The 25,000-nt window shown below is 46.5% G+C and overlaps 2 protein-coding genes across 4 annotated transcripts in view; both read left to right on the top strand.

Annotated features, from left to right (window-relative positions):
- The window catches only part of heatr5b (HEAT repeat containing 5B), a 49,109-nt gene extending 45,862 nt beyond the window's left edge, over window positions 1–3,247 (top strand). For both annotated transcript variants that reach the window (XM_063191502.1, XM_063191501.1), the window contains exon 36: window positions 1,563–3,247. In XM_063191502.1, the coding sequence (XP_063047572.1) occupies window positions 1,563–1,870 (308 nt within the window). In that variant the 3' untranslated portion in view covers window positions 1,871–3,247. The remainder of the gene's footprint in view (window positions 1–1,562) is intronic.
- A 978-nt stretch (window positions 3,248–4,225) lies between these two features.
- The window catches only part of LOC134440741 (striatin-like), a 72,341-nt gene continuing 51,566 nt past the window's right edge, over window positions 4,226–25,000 (top strand). For both annotated transcript variants that reach the window (XM_063190843.1, XM_063190842.1), the window contains exon 1: window positions 4,226–4,557. In XM_063190843.1, the coding sequence (XP_063046913.1) occupies window positions 4,345–4,557 (213 nt within the window). In that variant the 5' untranslated portion in view covers window positions 4,226–4,344. The remainder of the gene's footprint in view (window positions 4,558–25,000) is intronic.

Below are 25,000 nucleotides of genomic sequence, written 5' to 3'. Positions count from 1 at the left end.
CCATCAACCCTGCATAATAAGTTATGTGAATGATTTGAAAATTATCGCACAACATTTCCCTGTCCTCCACTTCATTACCAAAACAACTCTTAATCTCCTGGCCTCATCTCCCCATCCCTCCATCCCTCCACGGCACCTTCCAGAAAGCTCTGAACTCTGTGTGCAGGGTAGACGTGATGCGTTGGCGAGTGTGGAGTGCCGATTAGCGTGTGTGTGTGTGTGTGTGTGTGTGTGTGTGTGTGTGTGCGTGTGTGTGTGTGTGTGTGTGTGTGTGTGTGTGTGTGTGTGTGTGTGTGTGTGTGTGTGTGTGTGTGTGTGTGTGTGTGTGTGTGTGTGTGTGTGTGTGCGTGTGCGTGTGTTAGATGAACCAGATTGGGTCAGTGGAGCCGTGTGTCTTCGTGCCCCGCTCTGTAATTGCGATTCGCAGTGTCTTCGCAACCAGCGCTGAATTTTAAACAGCCAGACGCCACGCCACACTCCTATCAACTGGCTCGTTGCCCTGCAATAATTTGGGTTACCGCAGACATGTCTGTTGTCTAGTCGCATTGGGTATCCTTCTGTCCTCACAGCCATCCTTGTAATGTGTGTCTGTGTGTGTTTGTGTACTTGTACGTTTGATTTATTGTCAGAAAATGAGGGAATTTAGGTGGAGTGTTAGGACTGTTCAGGCAGGGTTTTCTTCCATCGTCGGGAAGTTGAACGTTTTGAGTCATTTGCCTTCTATGGTGGTTGAATAATGAGGCAGTAGGAGTCTTGAGTGGAGAGTAGGTTGTGAGTGAGTGAGTGAGTGAGTGAGTGAGTGAGTGAGTGAGTGAGTGAGTGAGTGAGTGAGTGAGTGAGTGAGTGAGTGAGTGAGTGAGTGAGTGAGTGAGTGAGTGAGTGAGTGAGTGAGTGAGTCGGACAGAGATTCTAGCCTACTTTACTTACTTTCCATCAACCATCACTGATTGAAGTGATAACTACGACAGCCCCGGGTTCTGCTTGCGTCCTCTGCACACATTGTTAAATTTAGGCCCGCTGGATGCTATACCACTAGTCATAGCAGCAGTGGATGACTCAATCTCTGGTCTTCGGGGAGAACAAAGAGTAATTTAATTTCGAGCAGAGCTAGTCACCACTGGGGGCATTATGGACTCACAATGAGCCTGTCAACTTCCTTTCACCCGTATCAGAGCCATAGTATATTCTGGTTGTCTTTAATCTTTCATCTCTTTCCTAAAAGCTCTGTATTCTGTACCGTGGCAACACATTGTTGTGTGTGTGTGTGTGTGTGTGTGTGTGTGTGTGTGTGTGTGTGTGTGTGTGTGTGTGTGTGTGTGTGTGTGTGTGTGTGTGTGTGTGTGTGTGTCAGCGAGGGTGTCAGTCACTTCACTTCTTATATCGCCTTCCTTGTTCTCACCTGTCTGAAAAGTCACTCACTTGCTTTTCTTTTCTCACCCTGTCCACTCTCTCTCTGACTCAATCTCCCTCTCTCTCTCTCTCTCTCTCTCTCTCTCTCTCTGTCTCTCTCTCTCTCTCTCTCTCTCTCTCTCTGTCTCTCTCTCCCCTCCTCCCCTTCGTAGGCGTTCAGCTGCTGGCTCTCCTGGTCCCCACCCTGGTGTCATACCTGCTGGACGAGAACGCCTTCTCCTCAGCCACGCCGGCCTCCAAGGGCTTGCACAACTTCGCCCTGCAGGACCTGATGCGCATCGGGCCACTCTACCCGGCCGGTTTCAAGACGGTGATCGGGGCGGCGCCAGAGCTCAAGAGCCGGCTGGAGACGGCCATCCGGGCCAACCAGGCTAGCAACAAGGCCAAGGCGGCGGCCAGGCAGGCCCAGCCCACGGTGCAGGCCGCACCCACCATCAAGCTCAAGACCAGCTTCTTCTGAAGAGGAGGCTGTCGCCCACCATGAAGTTCAAGACCAGCTTCCTCTGAGGAGTACAGACTGTATCTAGTAGACCAGCCTCTGAGGAGAAAGACGAGAAGGAGGAGGAGGCGTTTGCCCACCATCAAGTTGAAGACCAACTTCCTCTTACTACAAGTACTTGGTTCACTACTAGAGGTGTCAAAAATCCGGTTCAGAAATAAAAACCTTGTCACAGTTTCCTTCCAACACAGATGACTTCACTGATGTCATTGGTACCTGTCTTGGGTTCTCATGATCAGCTGAGTCAGAGCTGGTTGGATCAAATTGGTGGCAGGGTTTTTTTTTTACTTTTTGAACCCTGGACTGACGCTTCTTTTCGCTACTCTGCATTGTTTTTATGTTGTTGCTGTGTTTTACTTTCCTGGCGTAAACTGGATTCTTTTCCCGTGCACATGTACTGTACGAGTGTGTTTTGACATTCCTCTGGGCTTTAGAAAGTAATAATATATTATGTGTAAATATGGAACAAAGGGCCTTTTTAATATAGAACGACAGAGGATGTATGAAGTGGAGCAGTTTCCCATATGCACGTGGCATTAAACTTATTAAAGGGAGTTTTATTGTGGAATCTCCTTTTCAGTTCCAGAATGTTCTTTTTCCCCCCCTCAACTACAACAGAGTTGTGCACTGCATTATGAACTGTAATGAGTAGAGTGTTTCTGCAACGTGTGTATGAAACCACTGTATCACGATGATGTACTTGTTTTTGTTTTTGTTTTTTTCTCCTTGCAATGAATCACTGACCCGTTAAAGTTTAATTGTCACTGTATGTTGTTTTTCTGCTTTTTTTTTTTTTCTTTTACCTCGTTTGTACATGTAAAGGCCTCCTTGTTTTATCTGTCCTATTTAGATGCCTTATGTTTGCTTTTCCAGCCATTCCTGAGTTACTCTTTTAAAAAAATAAATTGTACAGGCAGGCAACCACAAACAACGTAGTCAGGCATAGTTAGTCTGTAACTTTTGTATGGGGACAGACTTGGGCAATTTTACCAAGAACAAATATCTTGAACAGATTATGGAAAAGCCTGTTTACAGACTCTTCTGTCATTCATTTTCATACAGTTTTACGTCAGCGAGTTGCCTTTGTTCTGTATTATACTGGCCAGTGTCAGTGCAGCCTTTATTTGTCAGTTAAACCAAGATCTAAGATGAATTTGGATAAGGCTCTCCATGGCTACACACTAAATGAGCACTTAAAAAGTGTAACAATGATCATGCATCAAAAGCAAAGAATAAGTTTGCACTTTGTCTTTTGCTTTATTGTTTGTTTTGCTGTTTCTTGGACCAGAATGTGAAATAAATAAGAACTGCACAACCAATGATGGCTTTGAAAACTAATACCTACTTTACTCCATTTGTTGTTTTGATTAATTGAAAATTAAAAACATTTAGAAGCTCAGTTTAAATATGCACCTGCTTCATTTTTGGTATGGATGAGCAGTTGCTGGCAAAAAATACATCATTAGCAGTTAAACATTCAGTAAACATTGGTAGGCCTACTACTCCTGTTATCAATCTTCATTAAGCGGCTTATTTCAGTGCAGATATTTGCCAGCATGTCTTTATTTAGCTTTTGACATTCACGAGGATATACCTTACATTTCATACTTAAAATAATGAGTATAAAAAGTATATAGCATCAAAACTACTGGTAAAACAAGTTCACACGCACACTGGTGCTGGTGGTAAACAAACTGCACAAATTGTCAGCATCCCTTTGTTGTAAAGGCACGTCGCCACAAGCCTCCCTCGACTAGTTCTAGCCAGAGCCATACAGAGGGTAGAGTTACGCAATTGGAGGACCAGGAATTAAATGGCAGCTCCGCCTTTCAGCGAGATAAGGGTGTTCCTAAAGCGGCTGTCTTTCCATAGACTCAACATAGAACCACCACATTAACAGCCAAAAATAAGGACTAACGAACTATACTGCGGGGTAATCACCACAAATATGTAAACCAACAACTGTCTCGGTGGTGATAATCACAAAAGTTTACCATCTGTGATGTTTATCTGAAGTTATTACTATGAACAGCAAGTCTTGTCATATTCCCTGCATTGCATTTGCTATGTGCTACGCCCACTGCTAGGAACTAACATTCGCAACGCTGAGCAGTACTGAGAAGCTAAAACAGCTAATTTTGCTAAAGAGGAAGTCGGCCTAAGCACACGGCGGAGATTGCCCGACTCTACCCTCTGTATGGCTCTGGTTCTAGCGTCTCAAGAAACGCCCACTCACTTGTGGGCGTGCGTATGCGGCTTGACGTCATTGAATGACAGCTGGCTGTCAGAAATTGAGTTTGCTCTCTCCCAGTTCAACTCGCCGTTGGCAGATTCTACGCTACGCTTTCAGTGCGGTGCATATCTTGAAAGAACTAGGGGTGGAGGAGAATCTTCAGAGGAAAGATTTGGTATCATTTCGTCACCCGAGCCCGGCCATGGACGAACAGGCAGGGCCCGGCGTCTTTTTCAACAATAATAACAACTCAATATTGCAAAGTGGAGGAAAAGGACCACTACCCGAAGGCGATGGTGGGGAGGCGGTAAGGGCTCAGTACAGTATCCCGGGGATCTTGCACTTCCTGCAGCACGAATGGGCCCGTTTTGAAGTGGAACGAGCACAATGGGAGGTGGAGCGGGCAGAATTACAGGTGAGAAATGCTGGTATCTGAACGTATTTTTTGCTACCGCTGGTACGGGCATTGATTTGGATGAGCAACCTTGATAAACACATCTGTTATGGCAAGACATTACCTTGCAAGTCGTGTGATTTAGACCTTTTAAATGAGAGGATTTGGTAGGAAAATAACGCGTGTTAAACTCCTCACTAAAATTGTGTGTGTGCAATGGACATCCGTTATTTTAAAGCAGCGCATCCAACTTAACCCTTTCTATAACCTCACATTATGAACTCACTATCACCCTTATGTCTATAACTAGGTTGCTCTGGGTAGAACAGAGGACTAATTCTACTGGAGTGCTGAATGCATTTACCAGAAGTCCCAACCTTGATAAAATAGCAGTTCAGTTAATGTTTTCTCCTGCGCGAGCTGTTTAGTTGTCGAAATTGGTGACACAGGACTGGCCGTATTTTCGTCAATGTAAACGTTGACAGGACAATTATATGCGTTGCAATGTAAAGAACTTCCTTTGCTTTCCTAAGAAACTGTCATTTTTGCTTGTATGGTATTAGCTTCTGGCAAGCTACCCTGCCCCGCGTCCAACCTTTGTCATAAACAAATGTAACATTTAGCATGTTAGCTGACATTAACGCTAGCTTCTGAGCTATAAAATTGAGGAAGCCACAAGGTGTGTAGTAAGCTTTATTTGGGTTCACTTGCAGCGTGGAACACGGTTTGTCTGTGAAGTTGCGTCTTTCTGATTAGTACCAAGTGTTGACAAGAAGGCCATAACACTGAAATTATTGTGTCTATTATTCCGACGAATGCCCCTTTTTCGATTTGGAAAGCGAACTGCTATCGAGTAGCTGACGAGCTTGCTAATGTTGCTAACAATCTTAGAAAGCTAGAGCTAGCGTACTACTAGCACTTCCTCATACAACCAAAATTGGGCAGTGACATCAAACTGCCATCCAAACACGTTTTTGGATGATAATAATACTCGTACATAAATCTATATTAGCACTAGGCTGTGCATGCACATGTACGCAATTTGCCTGATTCCGGAGAGAGAGAGTTGTTTTCAAAATATTGATTTGTAAAAAAAATGGTTTTGGGTTTGAGGAATGAGTTGTATTGTAATTGCGACGTCATCCATTGGGCTTACCTCATCGTCTGGTTGGCATCTGTGCACAGGCGACCGAGGTCTGGTCTCAAGTGAAGTAGGTTACCTGGTGCTTATGGCTTCTGTGTGACAATAATATTCACAGCTTTATAATGTTGGAATAACCAGACTCTATACTTGTCTCACCTTTCTATACGTTACCCATTGCATTGCATTAAAATGCTAAAGAGGGTAGACCACAGGCCTACAAAGGAGAAAGGGGGGTCTCTCCATCCCGTCTCCTTTTTCCAGTTCACCTTTAGTGGCCTGGGAGGATGGAGAACAATGAGAGAGGGACTCAGATACTTCCTTTGTGGCTTCCTGACATTAGTCAGTGTTCAGAATGCCCCTGATTTCTTTGAGCATGCTGTCATCGTCTTGGTCTGACCAGCAAATCCTCTCTCTCTTTCCACATCCACCATCTTTATTAGATCAATCCTGTGAGAATCAACGCTGTGGCATGAAAATGACGTCTCTCTCTCTCTCTCTCTCTCTCTCTCTCTCTCTCTCTCTCTCTCTCTATGAGACGAAATTTACACATATCTTAGTGGTTAAACATCCCATTCAAGACACAGAAAGTGTTCTACAGAACAAATGGTGGATCGAGGAGCAGTGACGTTACTCCCTTTCTTCTTCCTGGTGATAAGTTGGTCTTTTGCTGTTTACTTCGTGCCAGCCAGAGTAAAAATACCTCCTGAGTGGGTGACGGGACTGAAAAGAAAACCAGACCACAGCAGAAAAGGGAAAAAGGAAAGGAAGGTGTTCTTTTGTAGAACCCACTACACAATATCACAGGATGTTGGCTAGTTCTTTTCTCCCCCTTCTGCAATTGAGTTGCATGTGTCTGTGCCGAAAACACACAAAGTTACTGTTGTGATATGTGATCTAACTGCACTATTACCCTACGCGGAGTAATATATAGAATGTTGGCCGCGCAGTTGCACTGTATTCTGTAATGTGTCTATCGGTTGTTGTTAGTTACCAGTTGCCCAGTAAACAGTAATCAGCTGAGCTTTATATCCGAGACTCCTCGTCCTTGTGTCTTAAGTTATTATTATACAATAACACTTCATGGTGGCAGCGGAAAAGGATCGCTAATAACGCCATACATCACTGCTTTGCCTGACGGAAGTAAACAAGATTGTCCGTGGATAACTTTGTTTTCGCCACCGGTGAAACCCCAACGGCAAGCTAAGTGGCTAACGGTTTACGCTCGAGACCAGTAAGGTAAACAATGGCTTCACATCTACCAACAATGAACTGGTCGGACCCAGATCTAAGCGAGGCAATAGCACTTTTTAAGCAAAAAATGTGCCTTTACATAGAGGATGAGGAAATAACCGATGAAGCTAAGAAAGCTAGGAAAATATGCCGAGGCATAGGAGACGAAGGACTCAAAAGACTTAATGCTAGCGGACTCAGCGACGAAAATAAAAAGAAACCGGAGCAGTTATGGACGTTTTTCGAAGGACAGTTAAAATTAAATGTGAACTTTAGGATACACAGACTTCAATTAATGCAATACAGACAGAGACCCGACGAAAGTATCGATGACTTCATTACGAGAGCCCGAACGCTGGCGCTGAAATGTCAGTTTGACGACGCTGAACTGAATGAGCGCCTTATTGAGCTCATTATAGCCAGTACCCCTCACGACGCGCTGAAGAACGATCTGTTCAGCAAACCCAAAGGCTACTCCATCGCCGAAGTGTTAACAGAGGGGAGGAAATACGAGGCGCTGTCAGCTGGCAACGAGCAGTTAAAGCAACTGGGCATGACCACTGCCGAAAAGGTCCACGCCATCCACCGAGGACGGGCATGCCAGAACTGCAGCAGAACCCATCCACCGCGTCAGTGCCCTGCCTACAACGACGAATGCTCTGCGTGTGGTGCGAAGGGACACTGGGCGAGGTGCTGCAGGAAGAACAGACAACAACAGCCAGGCTACACTCCACAGAGATCAAGTAAGCCCCGACCACCACCACCACCACCACCACCAAACAAGCACTACTACAATCAACACCAGGCAACCAGGGGGAGATACAAGCCACACCATAGAGCCAGAGTCGATGCAGTCGACTGTGAGGACTCAGAGGATGAAGACTACTACCAACAGTTCCACTCCATTACCATCAGCGAGAAATGCATGCACAGCATCAGCAGCAATTCACCCAGAGACGAAGCCTACACGACACTCAGCGTGAAGCCACCCGATGTACCAGGCCATGGACACACACTCAGGCTGAAAATTGACACAGGGGCATCGGGGAACACCCTTCCACTGCGAACATTCAGGCAGATGTATGGCAACGACACAAGTGCATACCAACGCCTGCAGAAAACCAACATGAAGCTGTCAGCATACAGTGGACATGAAATACGATGCCTTGGTACCATCAACATCCCGTGCCAGTACAAGGACTCCAGATGGGTGAGCACCAAGTTTTATGTTGTGGACGTACCAGGACCCGCTGTTGTTGGATTACCCACCAGCGAGCTGCTTAACCTTGTGACACTGCATGTAGACACTGTAAAGAGAAAGACTGGCAACATCAAGAAAGAAAGACAACCACCACAACATTTGAAAGTAACCACCTGTACTGACCTCATGAGAGCGTACCCCAATCAATTCGACAAAATTGGCAACTTTGAAGGAACTGCAAAGCTCTTACTGAAGCCCGACGCCGAACCATTCATAGACCCACCACGAAAATGCAGCATTCACATTAAAGACAAGCTCCAAGGTGAACTCGACAAGCTCGTGCAACAAGACGTCCTGAGAAAAGTAGAACACCACACTGACTGGTGCTCCAGCCTCGCGTACAGCACGAAAAAAGACGGATCCCTGCGCATCTGCCTCGACCCTCAAAAACTCAATGCCAGCCTGAGGAGATGCCCACACAAGATACCCACCGTAGAGGAACTGAATCCCAGGTTCGCAAATGCAAAGATCTTCAGCAAGCTGGATGCGAAAGCAGGATACTGGTCCATACATCTGGATGAAGAGTCCCAAATCCTCACGACGTTCCGCACTCCCTTCGGCAGATACTGCTGGAAACGTCTGCCATTCGGGCTGAGTGTGTCTCAGGATCTCTTCCAGGCCAAGATGGACCAAATCCTGGAGGGACTCCAGGGCGTGGCCAGCATCGCAGATGACATCGTTATCTATGGGAAAGATGAAGAGGAGCACGACAAGAACCTGACAGCACTGATGGAGCGCGCTGCAGAGGCAGGTATGGTGTTTAACAGTGACAAGTGTGTCATCAAACAGAACAATATTTCATTTTTTGGCAACCTGTACACTGACAGTGGCATTAAACCTGACCCCGCAAAGATTAGAGACATTCAAAAAATGCCAACACCACGAAACAAAGATGAGCTACACAGATTTTTAGGCATGTTAACCTACCTTGCCACATACATACCAAAGTTTGCAGAGAAAGCGCACACACTGAGAGGACTGCTAAAAAATGACGCCTTGTGGCTGTGGGAAGCTGACCACCAGAAATGCTTCGACGACTTGAAATCTGCCATCACAGAGGATGCGTGCCTGAAGTACTACGACGCCAGCACACCCCTGACACTGGAAGTGGACGCATCACAGAAAGGCCTTGGCATAGCACTGGTGCAGAACAACAGACCCATCGCTTTCGGATCCAAGACCCTGACCGACTGCCAATCGAGGTACAGCAACATAGAACGTGAGATGCTTGCAATTGTGTATGGAATGCAGAGATACCATACTTACCTGTATGGGAAGTCATTCACTGTGATTACAGACCACAAGCCACTCGTCACCATCTGCTCCAAGCCACTGCATGCTGCACCACCCCGACTCCAGCGCATGCTGATCAAGACCCAAGGCTACAACTACGAAGTGAGATACCGACCTGGCGCTGAAATGGTCCTGGCAGACACCCTCAGCAGACTTCCAAACCCAGAGAACGACGGCGACATCGAGCTGGATGAGCGGATAGACGGCATCGACGCAGAGTTTGAAGATCCAGAGAGGCTCACCATCGCCATTGTCAACTTTTCACCTGAAAAACAGGACTCTCTGCGAAGCCAAACTGCTGACGATCCAAACCTCTGCGCGCTGACAGAACTCATCCAGCAGGGATGGCCTGAAAACATCAAGGACTTACCCAAAGAGCTACGCCAATACTGGTCCTTCAGAGATGAACTTTCCACGGAGTCAGGAGTCATCTTCAAAGGGAGACAGGTACTTATCCCTGACACCATGACTGCAGACATACTCGCACAATTACACATAGCACACCAAGGCATAGAGAAAACACGTAGACTGGCAAGAGAAAGTGTGTATTGGATTAACATGAATGATGACATTGAAAGAGTTTGCAGATTGTGCGATGTGTGTAAGGAAAACCAAGATGCCAACCCAAAACAGCCTCTCAAGCCACATGAGATACCATCCAGGCCGTGGCAATCTATAGCCTCTGACCTGTTTGAAACCAATGGACGCCACTACCTATTGACTGTAGACAGGTACACAAAATACCCCCTTGTTGATGAAATGCCCACTCCAGTATCCAGCCATGCAATCACACAAAAAATGCAGTCCTACATGTCTCTGTTTGGCCGGCCAGACGAAATCCTTACAGACAATGGAGCACAGTATATGGGACAATCTTTCCAAGCTTTCGTGAAAAAATGGGGAATCACACATGTCACCAGCTCTCCCCACTACCCCAAAAGCAACGGGTTCATTGAAAGGCATGTCAGACACATCAAAGGCATCGTCAAGAAGACACTTCAGGACAAAAGCGACCTCCACATTGCCTTGCTGCAAGTCAGGGCAACACCAATCGACAGCAAGCTGCCTTCACCTGCAGAACTGCTCTTCGGCAGGCCTGTCACCACCCTACTGCCAAGCCGAGCAGAGCCGGGGAAAGAACAACACCATCAACACCTGGCCCACAGAGCAGCTGCGATGAAGGACCACCACGACCGCAGCTGCCGCAGAGAACTGCCTCCACTCCAGCCTGGACAGCATGTCACGGTGTGGAACAAGGAGAGGAGGACCTGGCACCCAGCAGTCGTCCAGCAGAAATGCCAGGAGCCAAGGAGCTACATCGTCCAGACACCCAATGGGCGCATGCTGAGGCGCTGCAGGAGTCACCTACGGGGCCCCTACAACACACCCGCACCCACACAACAGCACACCACACAGACACAGCAACAGCACGCTACACAGACACAGCAACAGCGCACCACACAGACACAGCAACAGCACACTACACAAGCACAACAACAGCACACTACACAAGCACAACAACAGCACACTACACAAGCACAACAACAGCACACTACACAAGCACAACAACAGCACACTACACAAGCACAACAACCTGCTGTGAGCACAACACACCTGGCAATGCCACAAAGGCTGGGTAAACGGCGAGGTCACAGTGAACAGACAGAGACTGCACCATCCTGTGAACCTGTAAGTAGAGCACCACTAAACACCAACTACCCTCCGCCAGTCCGTACACGATACGGAAGGGATGTGGTCAAGCCAGCGCGCTTTAAAGTGGTAGTTCGCTATTTTAGACATTAAACCCTGTTTGTGTGACTTCTGGGGTGAAGTAGAGATGTTCTCATCACAATTTTGACATTTGGTGCTGAACGGAGCATTTGGGTATCCAAGACTGCAGCCCCCCCACCTTTACATTGACTCCAATGAAGCACTCAAGCAAGCGATCATAAAATGGCATTAAACTTTCGTTTGCAGAGACATGAAACTCACCGAGTGGTCAGAGGTGGGCATCGATGCGTTGGCTCGAAAATCACCGCGAAATACGCGTCCAGAGAAGATATATTCATTATTGTCCGTCTTCATTGATTGTATTGGTTTGACTAGTATTACTCCGCGCGACCGGAAATGGGGGTGCGTTTGTTTACCTTACTATCTATGGTTTGTATGCAAGCTGTAGTTTTTTTAGCCAGTCCCGCTCAAAGATAGCCGTTCTACCTCGTTCCTTGATGTCTACATAAACAACACACTATCGCTACCTACTGGCTGGATGTCTACTGCTATTCAACGGTGTCTGGGGAAAAATAGGTCCGCCAAATGCTAAACAACAGTTAGAAGGCATATTTCGCTGCAATTTTCGGGTCAATTTATCACTGTCTACCACTGACCACACGGTGAGTTCCATGTCTTCTCAAACAAAAGTTTAATGCCATTTTATAATCGATTGCTTGAGTGCTCTATTGGAGTCAATGTAAAGGTGGGGGGGCTGCAGTCTTGGATACCCAAATGCTCCGTTCAGCACCAAATGTCAAAATTGTGATGAGAACATCTCTACTTCACCCCAGAAGTCACACAAACAGGGTTTAATGTCTAAAATAGCGAACTACCACTTTAAGGACTACGTCCAGTAAGACATGTTTTTCAACTTCGTTCAGCTAAGAGACTGAGTGAATGATTTTCTAAATGAAAAAAAAAAAAAAAAAAGAGTTCCAGTTGTCAATTTATAGTGATTACCAAAATTGAACAATATGTCAATATGTCTTGAATTAATTTAATATGCCTTTTGCTTAACAGTGAAGTTGAACTTTTTAAATGAAATATTTATGGTTGAAGTAATATGAAGTTAATGTATAAGCGCAGAACTTAATGAAATATTTATTGGATTGTTTTTATAGTTAAACAGGGGGGATGNTGTGATATTTGATCTAACTGCACTATTACCCTACGCGGAGTAATATATAGAATGTTGGCCGCGCAGTTGCACTGTATTCTGTAATGTGTCTATCGGTTGTTGTTAGTTACCAGTTGCCCAGTAAACAGTAATCAGCTGAGCTTTATATCCGAGACTCCTCGTCCTTGTGTATTAAGTTATTATTATACAATAACACTTCAGTTACAGGCTGCAGTCCCAAAGGACTATAACAGGCTGCCATGCACTGAGCTCTCTGCTGGTTAGTGCACTGCCTCATGCAGAAACTCATTTCCGAAAGAGGAATGCCAATAGCTGGATGCATGCTTTTAACCTACTTCAATATGGAATTATCCCATTCATATTCAAATGCAGGTTCTTCATGATCAAAATATGAAAATGTGTCTTGGTTGTTGCACTACAAATGAGTTTCTATTGCTTTGTTTTTAATCTTGATGGTTTTGGTGAAGTTCGTCAGCATATGCCTTATAGCAACATGTGTGTAGAAGAGGTGCTTGCGTCCCATTCTTTTAATGAGATTCTGAAAAAAAAGTGTTATTTTTAGAAAACGGTCCTTTGGTTCACTGCAAGCTAGTTGAGTGACTGACGGTCGTGTGTTTGCAGGGTTTATTTTCAAACGTTCTGGTATCCATGTAAGCTTATGCGTGAGGGATCCTCTGCACTTCCTTCTCCATTTCACTAGCCTGGACCTGTTGACAATGCAATTCCTGACAGCTCCTCTATCCAAACCGAGCACTCCGAAGGATCATCTCTTCCCAGGAATCAGAAACTGTTCAATGGGCATTCCTAGTGTAATTCCCATAGCTTGTGTGAGCCTCACAAAAGGAAATAAGCAGACTGATTTTCAGATTGACTCAAAAAGATAACAATGGAAAGATTGCTCAATGCTCCCATTTCAATGAAAATTTCCCAGGCGTGTTGTGGACACAGGAAAACAGGCGTGATCAGACAAACAAGAAGTACAGATCATGACCAACATCATAAAGGGAGTCAGTGGGATGAGGGGGAGCATGTCTGTGGCAGATCAGTGTAGGAAGGGGGTTGGTCAGTTCCAGTTTGTATTGACTGTTCCAGGAAGTGTAGTGCTCATCAGCTCTATCCAGTGTGGTATGTGTACTGTTGTCCCTAGTTACAGAAAGAATGCTGTTGTCAAAGCTTATTGCACTGTTTTATTATCATAAATGATGCCGTTTTGGATCTGTAAAGTAAATCTCTTGATGAGGTTCAGTTTGACTGGTCCATGCGAGTGTGAGGCGATCAGTGAGTGGACTGTTTTCATGAAGCTCACCAGAAGTCTGGCATTGCTCTTATGTTTTGGCACTCTGTCTGAATCATATTCATGAGGAAAGTTTCGCTTTTACTGACATTACAACATTTGGCTTTGTTGGAAGTTAGTCTGCACTTTGGCTCTATTCTGCTCATCGTCTGATACCCTGTCAGTTGTTGCAGCAGACGCCGGGTGTTCTCTTCCTGGTGCTGTGCCAAGCTGGAAGCCTGTGTCACACACAGCCCTTTTATTAGGCTATCTATCAGTTCTTCTAGGTCATTTCCCCTCTGCAATTTCTTTCCAGGAACCGTTGCTAATACCAGGAGCCATTGCAGTAAAAATACTCTGCATAGTTCTGATGCTGGGAGATAAAGGCCTGGGGCCTCATGTACAAAGAAGTGCGTGGATTTCCTACCAAGAAAGTGCGGGCGCCAAAATCTTGAAAGTTACTTACGGACAAAAAAATCCGGATGTATCAATAAGTGCGTAACCAGGTTTTGCCGTGAAATCTTGCGCACATGCACGAGCACACACGGGCCCAAGTCTCCGCCTTGCCTCCTCCCTTAAATATTCAATATGAATATTCTAATTAGTATGAACAGACCCATTCATGTGCATTCATTGGTTGAAAGAATTGGAAAGGGAACGCGGGAAGGAGAACGCGGGAAATATGCCTAGAACCTATTTCATGATGCGAGGTGAAGGCGCTGTTTCGGAGGTAGCCAATTTAAAAGGAAAAAGGCTGCGCGCAATAGCCTAACAAAATTACTTTGGCGTGTATAAAATCAGGCATCGGTAGCCTAATACTTAATGTGAGGACTGCAGAAAAAAATGTCATGTTATACTGCAGTACAATGCAGGTTTCCCAACAATTGATATTTACAAGGCATTACATCAAAACACATTGCGATGAGGCAGTCGCCAAGGCTTCCGAGAAATAAACATTTATGTCGGGTATAAATATGAAAGATGACACATGTAGGCTACGCCACATGTAGGCCTATGAATAACTTGCAGCCAATACTCAGTTAGCCTATAAAATAACATGTTAATTGATGGACTAATTTTACAGTAAAAGAGAAAGACAAGCACTGCGGTGAGGACTTTCCCAACAAATGCGAGAAGACACATCGCAGATCCAGAAAATATTCAATGTTTAATAGCTGCCAAATACTTGAAATAATTACTGCCATTGGGCATCCAATTTCGTTGTAATTCCAGAATAGTTTCAGAGTCCGCTTCATTTTAATCAGCTGTCTCAATTAATAATATGGTTGAGGTGGTTTTCTTCTTTTTTTAAAAAAAAATCACGGGCCTCAACATTAAAATCCACGTTTAACTGGCTGCATCTCTGCAATATTTCCGACTGTGTACAACACATGTAGTTGCGCTGCATGCCTCAGTGTGCCGCCAAAAAGACGCAATGCACCACTTACGGCAACTTCCATGCTTACGGAAACTTCCACAGCAGCCCTGAAATTCGCGTGGAGATCCGCAGTTTTCCACGCCTAGTCTGTTTTAGTACATCTGACCGTGACCGTGGAAAACAACTTAAGTAGCTTTTTTGTCCGTAAGTGAGCTTCGTACATGAGGCCCCTGGAGTGATAGTTGTTTGTGTGTTGTGAAAAGGTGTGATGGTGCTGTGCTGACATGTTGTCTATAAAGGAAAAAAAGATGGATTCATTTATTGTACCGAATAAAATGTTGTCGCTATACTGACCAGGGGAATTCAAAGAGATGTCTTCAGCCCTAACAAGGCAGGTGTGTGGATGGGACCACAAAGGAGTGTTATTTGTTGTAGGATGTGTCGTGTTATTTGTTGTAGGATGTGTCGTGTTATTGATTGTATGACATGGATCAATGATGAGCAGGGTTTATGCTGCAGGATTGACGTCCATACTAGATTTTGTGTAGTGTTTTTTTACGCTCAGGAAAATTATTATTTTTATTATAATTTAATGTACCATCATGGCAACTAGTGCATATTCTGTGTCCTGCCTGCCTTGCGTCTTACTCCTCAGCCACCCAGGGCTTTCACGCTGCAAGTGCAAACCATCCCTGTAAGAGGTGGTCGTTGACCCTTGCACTACCTTCTTCCACTGGCACTTGGGTTGTGTGTCTCTCTACGCCTGCCACTGTGTTCAGCAGCCACCCAGGCAGGCAGACAGACAGCCAGCCAGCAAGAGACCACTCATCATCACAACTCTCCCAATACAAGTCACCAGGGAGGGTCCAGGCTCCACTAGGGAGTGCAGTCCCCACTATAGGGTGGAGATTCATGGATGGACACAGGGGAGGTGGACAAAGGGGTCGGTTTTCTCGGGCACAGGGAAGAGGGAGGATGGGGGCATATTTGGATCCTCAGTACATTGTATACATGGGGGTGTCAGTCAACCGTTTCCGTCGACTTTGTCCTAGGCCCGGGCCAAAGCTATCAGCAGCCCTGGATAGACGTCATTAGGTGGAGAGTGGAGTGGTCTCTGGGTCTGTGGTGGTGGCATGGTGACCAGTGGAGCAGGATGGGAGTGAAGTGGTCACTGGGGCTGAACTGGCCTACTTCTGTTAGCTGAGGCTAATTAGTGCCGACAGCAATGTCAGAGCCGTGGATGTGTGTGTGGTTGAAGTGCAATGGCCTGAACCTCTTGCCAGCCGCAGCAATATTCCAAGGTTAAGTGAACTGGATGCAGTCATGGAGCCGAACATGCCATTAGGTCTACTTTCTCGTTTACTTATCAGTGGGTTTGATGAACGCTCCGCTGTTCAAGAGGTACACACCCATTTTAATGCGTCACGAGAGTGTTAAATTCCAAGTTCAAATGGGAAAATCCCGACGTGATTAGCATAACCGTGCCGTAATGGTGTGCTAATTGGCCCGGCTGAAATAGTTGACTCTGAAGTCTGGACTGGAGGGCGTTTAACGCCTCCTCAGATCCTGATCCTAGAGTGCACACAGTGTTGTTGTGCATAAACCGCAGTTTTGGAAAGGAACCCCCACGCCCTCCCCCAATTCCTCCAGTGAAACGCGCTGCTAATGATAGAGCAGCAGCAGTAGTGAGTGACTGTGTAGGGGAAGCGGCATGGGGAAGTGGTTCTGCCTCAGTGGTCTGGCCAGCTTTTGATGAGCTTCATGTGTTTTTTATATTTTTAGCATCAGGTCCTCCAGATAACAAGGGGATATCATATCATGGCCAGCACAGGGGCCCAATTCATTAGCGTTGTTTGCACCTCCCCAAAATCCTCCTCAATGAAAGACCTTTTATTATTGTGTGCGTCTGGACATAATCGCGATGACCTCATTGCAAGATGTTTTGTCTCTGGCCAAGGCAGCAGATGCTTGGCTGCTTGAGTCATCGGGCATGGCATGCCCCAGGCCACCGCGTTATTGCATGTCATGCCATTGCGAACGTACGAGAGCAGTGGTGGCAGTTGGATGCATGCATAGCGATTCGCTCTGGGGTTTGCTGTTGTATCGGCTGTGGCTGTGTTTCCTGTATGGGGTTTTTATCAGCTGTGTGCTGCAGAAAAGCCTCCCGCCATTACAAAGATGTGGCAGCGCAAAACCGGCACGGCTCATTGGCTCATCAGCATTCAGGCGGCAAATTGAGTGTTGTCTTTTTGAATGTTCACTCCGCCCTCCATTTCCTCTGCATCTGCTCTTAACCGCAAGGGATTGCATTGTGTTTTTCTCAGCTTGACTGTATAGGCTAGATACTGTACGTTGACTCTGATGCATGCCTGTGTGCATCTTGCATCTCCCCCCCCCTTGTCCTACGTTTTGATACTGTACGCTCATGTGCATTTGGGTTTACTTCAGGTTAATAAACAAATATTGTTTGCAAAGGTTTTGGTATTTTGCAGCTTAACAGTGACAATAATACTATATTTGATAAGCATTTGCAGTGATGATTGTTCCCACCATGCCAGTATTACACTGTTGTTCACACACTCTTCACTATTCCTCTGTGGTATTTCTGGAGCAGTTCTTGCTGTTTTCCAGCCCTCCCTCCATCATTGCTGCTTCAACACAGCCTCTAACACCCTTCTGCTAAAAAGTGTGTGTGTGTGTGTGTGTGTGTGTGTGTGTGTGTGTGTGTGTGTGTGTGTGTGTGTGTGTGTGTGTGTGTGTGTGTGTGTGTGTGTGTGTGTGTGCGCGCGCGCGCACATAAAATGTGTGACATGAACCGCCTTCTTACGGCTCTCAGCAGCTCTCAGCATCTCGGCCGCTGGTTAGAATGGTTTGCTAGTGTGCATGAAGCTCTGTGAGGGGTGAAGCGCTGTTTGCATTTAGGTCAAGTTCCCACCGCATACTTCATCTGTGTGAAAAAAGTGTGGTGTTTTTTATTTGATTTAATAAAAATAAACTCTGGATGCCTCGGGTATTGCCACAGAAACGGAGAGTTTGATTTTTGTCCTAGTGTGAAGCACCAAAGAGCAGGCCTGAGTCGAGGCTAGTTGCAACCCACTTGTGATAAAATAGAAATGTTATCTGTCTCTCAACCCTTCATTACATGCCTTGGTATGGCTGCAATTGAAGTAAGCTGTTTTGGGCTTCAAACCCTAAGACCTAAATATGATGTGGGCCCCCATGGTTAGTAAAAAGCACCCAGATGTACGTCTATAAATAATGAAAGTGTAATTGTGTTTTGTAAATCCCAGTATAGCCCAGCTCCGTGGGTGTTTCTTAAAAATTGCAGGTTTGAAACGTCTCTCAGCTTGAGCTAGGCCACATGTTATCTATCAAGATACCGCCAGGAAAATGGGGCAATTCACCTCTTATTACACGTTTATCGCTGTCTCAACAGTGTATCCTGCCTATCGCCACATGGGGTTTATCTCTCGCATGCCAGTGCAAAAGTCAGACCTCACTTGCCGTGCGAGTGGAGTAGGGGGGGGGGTGGCATATCGTATCGGTTGCTTGCTACTTTCCCTGAAACATGAGTGGTGGGCACCCATCCCCCCTGTAACTGTAACTGTAAGTGCAGAGCGATACCTACCGTGGGTGCAGGAGGACCCCGGGGAGGATCACCTGCTGGCTCCCCTCTGGAAGTCCCAAGTATAGCACTTTGCCTCTGCCACGGCTGGGAGTGAGCCACGTGCCTGCAAGATGGGCAGCCCTCCCCAGCCGGGCCACTGTCAGCTTTGGTCAGGATTGGGGGTGGTCCTCTGAGTCCTCCCCACCCAATATGTAGAATGTAGTGGGATCACAGTTCTGGGTTCCCCCCCATCTCCCTGGCCCGGGAAAACGCACCTCTTTCTCCACCCCTCTCGGCTTCCCTGCTCCTCAGTACAGATGTGCCTGGTGTAGAATGACTGCTGCTACTGCTACTGCTGCTGGCTGATTCCTTCAGGCTTATTAGCTTCTTAAGCCTTGCCAGCCCTGTCTGTCTGTGTGTCTGTATGTAAGCTTGCAGCAGGGATGTCTGAGTGTTTGGGATTATCGCTTAAGTAAAAGCAAGCCCCCATCAACAGGATGTGGAATTCTCTGCCTTGAAATCAAGCTCCTGCATGTAATATACGTATATTCTATATTACAAGATTATAACATATATTCTAAAGCGTGCTGCCCTCCAAAGGAAGCATTCTGTGACTGCAAGGCAGCATTCAAGCCATGTCAAAAAGGGATTGATTTCAGCCTTCTGTGGTACGTAGACATAGACGTCTACTTCATGAGGTCCTGCAAGTCCGCAGTATTATGCAGGTGTTCTCCGCTGCTGTATAACCACCAGGTTTAAGTTTTGATACGTCCTAGCATCTCTATAAGGGGGTATGTCCGTCGGTCGGTCTGTCTGTCTGTCCGTCTGAAACGTCTTCTCTAATTGTAATTCCCTCCTGTGTCCACAAGGCAGTAGAGTATAGAGCATAGACGGACGCATCTTTGTCCGCCTAGTCTCTACCCCGATGATTGCTATGATCTAAACCTTCTTATACTGATGGCAGAGGAGACCAACGAAGAAGCTAAACTACCGTGTAAACCTACACCCTAAGACTCTATTGACTTTTGAGTGCCTACTGTACACAGAATACGAAGATTGAAGCACGGCATGCAGCATGTGTGTGGACAAATAGCAAGTATGTTTTGAAAGGATCAGTTTGTGTTTGCCCTTGACAAATTAAGTGTTTGCTTTGTTATTGACTCTAGGCCTGGAGGCACCAAGCCAATATCAAACAAGAACAAGGGATTTTTTACATAAGTGGCTTCTGTAAAGATTGTCATTCATCCAGTTAATCTTAGTCGAAAGAGTGTAGTTGTGGGGAACTTGGCTCCTTTTTGGAGCTTAGCCCTCCTGTTTTGAGCGAGACGGTTAGTTACTGAAATCCACATTCTCTGTCAGGTTTTGCTCGTATTGCCCTGACACGTATGGTCTCACATCTAAATGCTGCACTCCTCACCTGCCAGAGGACCACATTTCTCTCCATAGAGGTAGAAAATAACACTAGAGAGGACACAGCATTGCGACAGCAATGGGAAATGGCAGATGGAGCTTCCCAACTTCCGTAGGTCGTGTAGGTACCTTCAGGCAATGCAAGTCAATGGAGAACACGCCCACCCCTGTCAAAAATTGACTAAAACTGTGTGAATATGAAGTAACACATTAATCAAAGACCGGATTTGAAATGTCAGGCTAAATATCTACTTAAATCATATGAGTCGATAAAATACATTTAAAAATCAAATAATATATTTTATGAACATAGTTAGCAACACACTTTAACTATTGTCCTTGTATAGTGTGTTGATGGACATTTTCACATGATTAAGCCATTTTTGACAGAGGTGAGCCTCGTTCTCTGTTAATTTCCATTTCTCTGATCTACCTACAGATAACGGCCGCTACAGATTGCCGTAAAAAGGGGGGCGGGGTCACCTCTAGTGTTATTTTCTACCTCTATGGTCCTCTCCCTCTCAACACCCCCTGGTTGCTCCCTAATGCCTCCTGGAGGGGGCTGAAGAGCCCCTCTTGAGAAACAGCAGACCATGTTTCCACTCTCAGGTCCTTGTTAGTCTTCCCTAATTTGATCCGATGAGCTGGGCGAAAGCTGACCACGAGAGTAGAGAGAGACGAGGACATGCTATATGGTAAAGGAGACGAGAGGGTCTAATCATCCAGGCTTTAGTCTGCCCACACACATCTTGGAGTACAGTGGCGGGGAGTCCCATTAGAAATGGTCTCTGTCTCTGTCTTGCTCTCTCTCGCTCTCTCGCTCTCTCGCTCTCTCTCGCTCTCTCTTGCTCTCTCTATCTCTCTCTCGCTCTCTCTCTCTCGCTCTCTCGCTCTCTCGCTCTCTCTCGCTCTCTCTTGCTCTCTCTATCTCTCTCTCGCTCTCTCTCTCTCCATCTTGGTGACCAGATGTCCTAATTGGCTTCATGTGATCTGCTCTGGCTTCTTCAACTAGATGCATCTGCCAGCTACTGGGGAAAGAATTGTATTATTTAGCATTATTTTTATATACAGTATAATTGAAGAGAGATGGGAAGGGGAGGGGGAAGATTTCACTGTTTGTGTGGCGAGTTGAAAGCAGAAGGGACACTGGTATGGTAAGGGGGTAGGGTAGGCCCTGAGCCTGACCGGGTGATGGTTAGCCCAGCCATGCAGCATCACTGTGATGGGATTGGGGGCATGGCTGCCACTGACTCTGCCTGGGGCAGTGTTGTGGTGCTGCTGCCACTGCCGAGGTCATGGGGTGTGGAGCAACACAGGAGATGGAATGGAATGGGCTGTAAGTGTGACATCTCAATTTCAGTCGGCTGTGCCACTTTTCTTCACCGCTTTCTTGCCGTCTCTTTTATTCTCGCTCTGCACCTTACAACAGGTCTCCTCGTAACTTCAGTAATGCGTGCCTACTGCCTAGGGGTGTAACGGTATACGAAAATCACGGTTCGCTACGTACCTTGTTTATTGGGGTCGGTACATTTTTGGTACAGTATATGTAAAAGGAAAATACATTCAAACTGCGACTTTGGGTCAGAGAGTTAATCAGCGTAAGAAATGGTACTTTTCTCAAAGTCTCACAAAGAACAAGCCTCTACACCTGTTTTTTTCTTGCATTCTCTCTCAGCGTTCTGCATGAGCCACTGCATGTAGTAGCAGGCAGCATAATATAAAAACATGATCAGAGTTGCCTGTCAATCAACCTTTCGGTACCGCACTGTTCGGTTCGGTACAGGTCTGTTCGGTTCAGTACAAATACAATACAGTGTACCCTTACAGGCCTAATACGTGCACAGATTCACTACTAATTGTACTCTACTGCAACCCACAATGCTGCTTGCTTGTTTTTGCTTTTTATGCTTTTGCTGTAACACTTCCCTTCCTCTTCCTGCCTCTTTCCCTCGAAAGCACACAGGCTGGCTGTTTCTCTACTCCACTCCACGAACAGCACAGTTGGCCAGGCCTCACACCCACCAGCAATGCTAATCTGTCGCCCAAGTAAGAGCTTGGTGGGTGGTGGTGTTACTGCCCCCCAACCGAACTCCCAGCACAGCACACCTACCCTCCAGCCCTCATGGCTTATGCAGGCCTCCAGACCCAGTCAAGACGGGGATGGGGATGGGCAGGGGAGCCTAAAATCTCCATCTTCATTAAGCGCATCAATTTTAAAAGACGTAGAGAAGAGAGAGAGTCTTCTGCCTAGACTGGGTTGGAGTTTAAAGTAGCTCTAAGTAAATGGGTTACCCACTTAACTCTCAGCAGAGAGTTCAGGGCTACCCTCCTCCCCTGCTGCAAATCTCTCGCTCTCTCTCTCTCTCTCTCTCTCTCTCTCTCTCTCTCTCTCTCTCTCTCTCTCTCTCTCTCTCTCGCTCTGTACCTCTTTCTTTCTGTCCCTCCTTCCCTCCTTCCCTCAATCTCTCCCTCTTGGATGCCAAAGCTGATAAGGAATCTGATTTGCTCCTCAGCTGTTTTTTTTTCTTCTCTCCAAACAAACTGGAATTGCACAACACATTTTTCATTCCTCTTTTTCCCCCTCTTCACCACATCATCCCTTGTTGTTTTGTTTTATTGGCTGAAGAGAAAAGGCTGCCAGCCATCCATCCATCCACCCACCCATCCATCCATCCATCCATCCATGTTTCTCTCAGTCGTCCCCATTGTGCATAAATCTTAGTAATTGCCGCTTTTGATGCTCGCTGCAGCACTGACAAGTCACAGACAAATGATTGCCAGCGTTTTTTATTTTTTGCAGCCTAAGTAAGTTTGTTGCATGCTGAACTCCAAGCAGGCACTAAAGCGCTAACCCATCTTGTCATTTTTCTAGCGCGTTGCTGGCTGCACATCGTCTCTCTGTGGACGTAATGGGCCGCAGCTGCCAGAGCTGTGCGGCGGATATGTTTGGCTTATGCTGTCTAAACGCAGCAATTTTTCTTTTTGCTCAGTTTGGGACTTGTTTTGCATGCTTTTGTGCATACCGCGTGCATCGCCCTGTGTGGTCTGACATGCACTGATTTCAAATGCAAGTCTGGCACACACCACTGATGAACGATTTCTTTGGTCCCACAGGCAGGCAGACATGCAGAGAGATGCACGAAGGCAAAGAGAAAGCTGCTCAGAGATGCACGCAGGCAGAGACAGATGCACACAGACGCACATACACAGGCAGATAGACAGGTGGAGAAACAGACAGATGCACACAGGCACAGAGATAGATATAAAGACGTGCAGACACAGACGGATAGATAAGGCAGGCAGATGGAGACTAGACAGAAGGAAAGATGGCCTGCTCAGTCGGCGGCCATCGGTACTGATGCTCTCATCCACAATGTAATGATGTAGTTGGGTCAGGCGCTGGATGTTGAGCTGTGCAGCTGCAGGAGGGAAGATGGCGGAGCAGCAGACTCGGCCACGCAGGAGACTATGGGAAGGAGGAGGATGAGGATTGCTCATAGACCAAGGTCCTCTGGCAACAACAGCAGGCCTGTTGGACCCACAGTAAACTGGACAGTGTTCATCTTACCGGTAAACACAGACATAGATTCTCACATTGTCTGTTGTGTAAGTGAATTTGCAGTGTTTCATTTGACATTGGCTCATATTATGCATGTGGTCATTTACCATGTTTACAGTTCACCATGATGCATGATGAGGGCAGTCATGAGTAAGCGGTTAGGGCGTCAGTCAGACATGTATCCCAAAGGTTTGTGGTTCGACTCCCGGCCGACCGGCCAGGTTGGTGGTGGGGAGTAATTAACCAGTGCTCTCCCCCATCCTCCTCCATGGCTGAGGTACCCTGAGCAATGAGTGGTACAGTCTTGCCACATGGCTCCCTTGGGGTGCCGCTGGGGGCTGCCCCCTTACCGCGTGAATAGACCAGGCGAGATGCGATTCAAGCGACAGAGTGCAGCAGCAAGCGATTGAGGAGACTAGAGTATGTCCGTACAGGCAGAAGGCAAAGCATTCAAGCATTCCCATTGGCTGTGGTCACTGACCTCTATACAGTCATTGGCTGTCGCGGCTTGTCGCCGAACCGCGTCATAGAAAGTTGAAAGGATTTCAACTTCAAAGTGTTGCGCTCGTCGCGCAAATCGCTCTAGTCTCCAGAATCGCTTTTGTCGCGTGACTCAATACAAAGTCAATTACTTCCGTCGCTCGCCTCGCTCAGATCGCCGCTGGTGTATTTCTGCGGTTACACTGGTGAGGCATAAATGCAATTTCTTTGTGTGCAATGAGCAATGGTAGGGATTAATATGCCTGGTAGGTACAATCCACGGCTTGGCTCTTATGTACTGAGGTCCATGTGGCTCCTGTCCTGACTCGGGCATCTCAGGGCCTGAAATTCTCCACTCAAGAAGACCACTTGTGTGCCCTTCAAGTTGTTGATGATTGTTGGTGCAGGTCTTTCAACAGCCCTCTTGATGTGTAGCCAGCATGGTCATAGGAGGACAATGGTCCAGTTCACTAAAGGTCTTCTCTCATTCTAATTCTGAAGACTTTGGCTTTCCTCCGACGTGTTCCTAAAGGCTACTGACTGCCGTAAAGAATTTTGACTTCAAAAAGTCATACTCAAGGGAACTTTAATCGTTGATGTGTGTTTTGATGGCTCAGTTCAGGACATTCTTTCCGCTTTCCTCTGTCCCCTTTCCTAATTATTTTGCATCCTTGGGCGCATGTGGATGACATCACTTCCTCTTTGACTGGCTTTGTTATCGAGGAGCCTACTGCTCATGAAACATTCAGGAGTGTGTGGGATGGAGATTAAGGTGTGTGTGTGTGTGTGTGTGTGTGGCAAGTGGGGTGGGGGGTGCACGTGGTCACGTTCACAGTTCACACATGGGCTGGCTATGAGTCTATGAAATATTAATGTGCTGTGGGCCAGAGAGGGAATCCAGTCAGCGCTCTCGGGTTT

The sequence above is a fragment of the Engraulis encrasicolus genome, chromosome 24 (genome assembly GCF_034702125.1).
Source record: "Engraulis encrasicolus isolate BLACKSEA-1 chromosome 24, IST_EnEncr_1.0, whole genome shotgun sequence".
NCBI lineage: Eukaryota > Metazoa > Chordata > Actinopteri > Clupeiformes > Engraulidae > Engraulis > Engraulis encrasicolus.
Note: the sequence above shows the minus strand (reverse complement) of the source record. Positions and strands in the feature narration are given on the sequence as shown.